This window comes from Nanorana parkeri, unplaced genomic scaffold, assembly GCF_000935625.1.
Source record: "Nanorana parkeri isolate BGI_ZX_2015 unplaced genomic scaffold, ASM93562v1 scaffold825, whole genome shotgun sequence".
Classification (NCBI taxonomy): Eukaryota; Metazoa; Chordata; class Amphibia; order Anura; family Dicroglossidae; genus Nanorana; species Nanorana parkeri.
Window position 1 is genome coordinate 72,207 of NW_017307093.1, and position 7,471 is coordinate 79,677.

General features: G+C 45.4%; 1 protein-coding gene across 2 annotated transcripts in view; it reads left to right on the plus strand.

The window, feature by feature from the left end:
* The first annotated feature begins 2,369 nt into the window (after positions 1-2,369).
* ELP2 (elongator acetyltransferase complex subunit 2) overlaps positions 2,370-7,471 on the plus strand; it is a 111,477-nt gene continuing 106,375 nt past the window's right edge. The window contains exons 1-2 of one of the 2 annotated variants that reach the window (XM_018565261.1): positions 2,370-2,382; positions 5,451-5,590. In XM_018565261.1, coding sequence (XP_018420763.1) covers positions 2,370-2,382; positions 5,451-5,590 — 153 coding nt within the window. Of the gene's footprint in view, positions 2,383-5,443; positions 5,591-7,471 lie in introns of those variants that run through there. The other variant, XM_018565260.1, reaches the window with a different exon arrangement.

The window sequence follows — 7,471 nt, forward strand, 5'->3', positions numbered from 1 at the left end:
AGTATTCACACTGACCGCCAACGTAACAATGGTATTCACACTGACCGCCAATGTAACAAAAGTGTTCACAATGACCGCCAATGTAACAAAGGTATTCACACTGACCGCCAATGAAACAAAGGTATTCACACTGAACACCAATATAACGAAAGTATTCACATTGACCGCCAATCTAACAAAGGTATTCACACTGACCGCCAATATAACGAAAGTATTCACACTGACCGCCAATGTAACAAAGGTATTCACACTGACCACCAATATAACGAAAGTATTCACACTGACCGCCAATGCAACGGAGGTATATACCATACACATACTTAAACATACCTTTTTCTTGCAGTCTTCAGGCTGGTGGGCAGTACTTCCTTCAGTACATGGAGTGCCATGCAGTCCAAGAATACTGTGACAGGGGGGATTTGCATATCATTCAGTCATGATATTTACATATGAATTTGTTGCGGCTTATTGCTATGCAAACACCATCACCCATTCATATGTTAATGTGCCGACGGGTGACAGCTTCATGGACAATGCATGCTCTGGAGAGAGCACACAGCAGAGGGAAGTGGGAGTAGGGCTCAGACTATAGACTGAACCTGAGAGCCCCGTCCATGCCGCTGCTGGTGTGAATGGGAGGCACAGTTTTTCCGCCCTCCCCCACCAGCGCCCTCAGTCGGCCGTTTGTGCTGCCTGTATGGTAGCGCCGGGACTGGATAAGTGTCCCAGACACATTCCCCTCAGGGTGAAATTTTTGGCATAGACTGTTCAGAATGATGGGCGACAGTCACATTGCATAGATATTAAGAGTTGTTTGATAGCACATGCATTGAGATAGAGGGAAAGAGGGTGGAGGGTGAAGGAAGCACAAGATGCAAGTCGATTCACTTAAACAGTCCTTTGGTCTTCTGCATGTCTTCTAACTTTCTGGGTCCCTCTCTCATAGGGCTTTATTAGCTGGACACCTAAACATCAAAAATGAGACTTTACCTGGGTGGTTTATCTGGTGAATGTGATATCTGGAAGCAGCAAAGTACACTGATAGCTGATAGGGACCATTGACTATTTGGAGGAGATGCTTTTTTGTAGACATAGAACAAGATGGGGCTTTAAAGGAGAACTATGGGGTTAAGGATTTTCCCCATAGTTCTCCTTAGGGTAACGGGAGGACACAAACTAGCGTCCTCCCGTCAGCCTAAGCTCAGTATACCGAGAGCTGTAGCTCGCGGTATACTGAGACGCCGCAGCTGAAGCGGATCCCGACAATTATGTCTGGATCCACCCAGCTCCGTGACTGACAGCTGGCTCTGCCTATCTAGAGGCAGAGCCAGCTGTACCCGCCCCCTCCCCGTCCGTTCCGCCAGTCTGCGCTGGCGGAGCGGGGAGGGGGGAATCGCCGGTATGTGTTCAAGGAGAACTATGGGGTTAAGGATTTTCCCCATAGTTCTCCTTAGGATAACGGGAGGACACAAACTAGCATCCTCCTGTCAGCCTAAGCTCAGTATACCGCGAGCTTTAGCTCGCGGTATACTGAGAAGCCGCAGCCGGAGCGGATCCCGACTTAGACGTCAGGATCCGCCCAGCTGCGTGAGTGACAGCTGGCTCTGCTTATCTAGGGGCAGAGCCAGCTGTACCTGCCCCCTCCCCGTCCGTTCCGCCAGTCAGCGCTGGCAGATCGGAGTGGGGAGAGGGGAATCCAGCACCTTCCCTCTGTCACGGCAGAGAGCCGTGACAGGATGGAGAGGCGAGCGAACCCGGTATGTGTTCGCTCACCTCCCGATCTACTGAGCCGACCTGTGACAGTCTCATTGTCACAGGTCGGCTAGAACTATGAGGTGAGTGAAAAGCACTCACCTCATAGTTCTCCTTTAATAAGTCATATTACCTGGATTAAATAGTGACACCTAGTGATTCTTTTGTAAGATTGCAGGTGGGACCCAATTCTTTCTGTGTCTTTCTCCATTACTCCCACCTGGCAGACTTTTCTTGACTTAGATGTGCAGCACATAGGTTTTGTTCCATCCTCCTGACAAAGCTGACTGCAAAACATGCAGAAAATAATGCAGAAAATAAGCGCTTGTACTCTCAATTGCCTAGGTAATACCAGATTTCCTTTTGTTCTGAACCATGTGTGGGTAATGTATTGTGGCAGTTCATGGCAATGCCACGGTGTAGTATGGCAACTTTGGCACCCAGGGCTCTCAGCCAAAGAGGCTGAGAGGGTCCAGAATGTGAACCATGTTATAAGGAAGAACCTGGCTTCTTCATTCTTCCAGGTTTTCCTAATTGTAGCTGGGATCTGGAGCTCTGGAGATTTCTTAGAGCTTTGGCTGGGATGAGATCTCCTGTCCTGGGGCCAGGTGTTACCAATGACCAGCCTGGGCTGATCAGGTGGCTGAGAGCAGCCTTATTAGGAAGCCAGCCCAGTGCTCAGTGTTGTGTGGGTGCAAGAGGCAAAGGGCCACAGCAGACTCAGGTGCGTGCTGGACACATGGAACAGCCAGGGAAGGCTGGGAGAGGTCGGTGACCCTAGGACCTGTGGGACACAATGCTGAGAGAGCAGAGTAAGGGCTCACGAGGGGTGAGCAGTGTGAGTTTCTTGGAGCTGTGGAAAGCTACAGAGCGAAACTAAAGACTGTCCTTTATGTTGCTGCTAGAAACTGTCTTGTGCAACAGGGGAGGTCTACCCTGTGGATGGAACGAGATGTTTGGTGTTTGCCCTTAATAAAAACCGCATTTTACTTGCACCTCCTGTCTACAGTCGAATGTCCTTGTTACAGTATGTAAGGTGATATAGCTATAAAGAAATAGAAGCAATATAATAGAAATAAATAGTACAAAACTAATGTATAAAATTAGACTTTCTAAACATCCTAAATATTTTGTTCATCATATGTTTTAAATTTTTTGTAAACATATATATTGATTAATGAATTTTTGCCCATCCTGCGTTGTTGCTAGGACAATCTATGCATTGGTTGCCTGCTCCCAGCAACACAGGAGCCATCGCTCTACTTATGTTCGTTCCACTGCAAACGCAAAACAATGCCGCATGCTCTGCTTTTTGCGTTCGCAGTGAACCGGAATGCAGGCAATGTTTTGCCACGTGTCTGATCACACTGCGGGCGGGAGGAGTACTTCAATGCACCACCACGACCCCTCCCGCCCCAGAATGAAGGAGTGAGTTTAGTGTGCAATTACAATGCTCTCCAGCAGCTACCGCTCTGGAACGCATGGCAATTGGTGTAAACAAGTCCTGATGCTTTTTATATATTGCACGGATGTTCTATATTAATTGGAATAATAATGGTCACATTTTATGCACTTTAAGAGTTCACGGATGTTTTCATAAATTTTACTGATTAGAGCAAGACATTGATGAAACGTTTTTTTAAAACTAATTTTTAGTATTGTTTTGGATATTATTATCACTATTGGGATCATTTTGGTGCTTATAGAAATGTTATACTACCCCTGCCCCCCAACACTCCCTCCTTTTCAATTGATAATTATAAAAATGTAGTTTAATAAATATTTGTTAATTAAGATCCAGTCCCAGACAAAAGAGCTCCACGACGGCTGCCGGAGGATGACTTCTACCTCTCTACTCTCTCCTTGATGTCACTTCCTCCTACCCAGTCACAGCCGCGTAGGAGAAACAGAGGGAGGGAGAGAGAGACAAGGGACTGTAGACAGCGCCGCCCGCCACCGGTGAATCCCGGAAAGGTGGCAACCCTATCCAGGGATCAGGTGAGTGTAAGACAAAAATATATTTTTTAAATTTTATGTTCCCGGTGACATAATTTATGTGGGGACGGTCTCCTCAATCCGGGGACTATCCTCGGAAATCGGGGACGAATGGTCACCCTAATTTATAGATGCGTTTAATCTTCATCAAACACCGATACCGAAGACAGAGAAAGAATATAGAGAGAGCCAAAAGTATGAAGTGGTCAGGATAAGAAAGGGAGAGAGGGATAAAGGGAAAAGGTATACAAGGACCAAAAGACAAAGAAAAAGAGGCAGAAACAGGAACAGGACCCAGCAGTGAGAGACCATCCCTCAGACTTGGGGAAATCAGTCAGTCATCAGAGTGCCCAACTCCTGGGAATAGAGAAAGTCGAGCCAGTAGAAGCAGGTTTTACAGAATTTGTCATCAGTGTGATGTAGAGCTCTTCCATCACTCGGATCTCTTCAACCTTTTGGAGCCATTGTTTAAGCAAAGGTGGTTCTGTACATTTCCAAAACAGGGGAATGCAAGCACTAGCTGCATTAGTTAAATGGATTAGGAGAGATTTACAATAGCAAGTCATGGAGAGCGGAGAAAGATGGAGCAGCATTCTTGTAACGAAAGAACCCGTGAGTTGTTTGACAATCCGAAGGACCGCGTCTCAAAAGTCTGGACTGCGTGGGCAGGACCAAAAGATGTGCAAAATAGTACCGGCTTCTTGTTCACATCTTTAACAGAGTGGGGAGGACTGAGGGGACATCTTATGTGTTTAACATATTTTATGCACGTTGTTTTCCTGTAAAAGCCTTTCTTGTGTAGACAAGCCTTTCTCAACCATACTGGGGTGCTGTGTGAGTTCCTCTGAAAATGTCCACAGCATCATTCTTTTTCATGGTGTAAGTGGGCCGACCACCATCACCATGGAAATATATGACGCTGCTCCAAGGTAGGTGGGATCCATTCAGAAGAGGACGAAAGTTCACCTCTGTCCAGACCTGTTTCGCCTCTCTCCCTCTGCCATTTGCTGTACCCACACTCTAATGTGAGGGTAAGACTCTGATATGAACCCGGGACTGAGGACTTTGATGTTATGGGGGATAGGGAGGGGACTCTGAAGTGATAGGGGCTTCTAATGATGTGAAAAAGTGGGAGCGGAGGGGCTTCTAATGTGAAGGGGGCTCTGATGTGAAAGAGGGGAGGGTCTTCTAATGTGAAGGGGGGCTCTGATGTGAATGGGGGACTCTGATGGGAAAGTAGAAGGGGGTCTCTGATGTACACAGTATGGCATTGTGGCTAAAAAGCTCCTGCTTTAAACCCAGTGTACAGGGGGAATGCAATGTTTTTTTTGTCTTGCACTCGAAGTCCTGCTTTATAATACTTGATTTTTTCTGTGCGTTTCTCTTTAACAATATAAATTCACATAGACAGTACAAGGCTTTGAGAATCTATCGATGTTTGCACACACGCTTTGGCTTTTTTCACTGATCACACTAATAAAAATGTCTTCTTCACCTATTCCTATCATGTATAACTATCGGCGTTCCCCAGTCCGCTCTCCAATCCACCATACAAGCACCTAGAAAACATCGAACTACGCGTCCTATCTCCCAGCAACGAGCGGAACAGCGTGGTCACATGATACACTATAGACACCAGAGAGGCGGTCACGTGGTCGGAATGTCATCAAAGAGCTCCCCGAATAGGAAGCGGCCACTTCCAGAATCAAACATGGACGCTTCCACAGTGCATCTTGCCCATGCGGCTTTTTCTGTCAACAGATGTCCGAACTGTGTAAGCTGGAGCCGGAAGAATGTGTTGGCATGTGGAACATGTCATTCTATAGTGTTGTACGATCCGCAGGTAAATACGACTTGACGTGTAATCAGGAGCTTGTCAGGGTAATGACAGGGGAATCAGGAGATCTCTGAATGCAGAATGTGTTTAGTTTATATAATTCCTAACTGTAATGATACCTGTGTTTGCTAATAGGCAATAGGTGAACACAGTGCTTTTTTATAGGACTGCATGGCCTTCATTGTCATGGTGTTAAGCTGTTTTTGTCTGTGAGTGATCACTTCTACAGTCACCTGTACTGGGTACAATACATGATTTGTTTTCCTCTGTGTTCCCTTTTATTTGGTAATTCTTGCACAGCAAGTATACTGGTTTACAAAGGGGTCTATCTATGAACAAATCCACATAGCTTATTTGTCTATTCGTTCTGTGTGAGTTAGCTATTGTAAAATGGGGGAAAACAAAATGTTAGTGTAATTTTTCTTATGGTTAAATGTTCTTCAATAGGTCCATTCATACAGATCATACAGATCAGGGTGAATAGGAAAAACAACACATCATGGCTACTAGATGGAGCTGAGGATCACAGAAAATAAACACAATTAAAATGTTAGTATTGAGATCCAATGTTACAGTTCTAGAGACCGTTGGAGGGAATGAAGAATAGAAAACACAAAACACGCAGCTCACCCTTGTCTTGCGTCTTCATAATCCACATTTGTTGTTAGGATAACTTTCTTCCAGAGTAGATATCCTAGAAACATAAAAACACACACAATGCTCTTCCAAAGTAGTACATGATATGTAGCCCTGTACCCCCTTTTCCACTTACAGAGCTAGGTTATTTTTCTTTTAAATAAATATTAATGTATTTTAATGGTATCTATCTACCAGTAGCTGCCTCATTTCCCACCCTCGGCTTATATTCGGGTCAATACTTTTTCCCAGTTTTTTTTGGCTAAAATTAGGTACCTCGGCTTATATTCGGGACGGCTTATACTCGAGTATATACGGTACTCGAGAAAATGCCCTGTATCGACCCCGATACTGATACTAGTATCGGTATCGGGACATCCCTAGTTTGATCTATTTGTTGATTTTTAAACTGTCTGTAAATATATAATTTTTAGCAGGTATTTGGGATCTTGGGTTCCCAATATCTTGATCTTGGGATCTTGGATAAAGCCTTAGCCCCAAGTTGGAGAGATATCTTTCTGACCAACAATGCCGCTTGGGGTAATAAACTTGTCTGTTGCTGCCAGCGATGTAAGGCATACGGCGCTGGCAGCCGGCTTCTGTGAACAGACTCCTGACAGATATAGCCGCTGGGACTCTGTTTTCCTGTGTAAAGTGGACTGTCAGCTTTACAGTGGAAGTGATTTATGGTGGTTGAAAAGCCACCAAATTGCTTCCACAGGCCGGTAAACAGTCTTCCCCGCCTTACTGCCTGGGCTCTGCACAAGCACACACAATTTATAAGCTTGACATGCTGGGTATCTTTTTACTTTGCACAACCTCATCTTTTATATTTTACAAAAAAAGAATTGAGTGTTCTATTGTGCACAATAACTTAAATTATATTTTGTACTGAAATTTAGAGTTTGATAAAGAGCTGTGCTAATATCATGCGACATAGAAATTTGCAACTGTGCCATTTTACTCTACGGGGTCTCTGCTGTCAGAAAATATATAATGCTGGGGCAGCTTTAAAGGAGAACTATGGGGTCAGTGTTTTTCCCCATAGTTCTCCTTGGGGTAACGGGAGGACACAAACTAGCGTCCTCCCGTTACCCTAAGCTCAGTATACCGCGAGCTACAGCTCGCGGTATACTGAGACGCCGCACCTGGAGCGGATCCCGACTTAGATGACGGGATCCGCCCAGCTGCGCGTGTGACAGCTGGCTCTGCCTATCTAGAGGCAGAGCCAGCTGTACCCGCCCCCCCCCC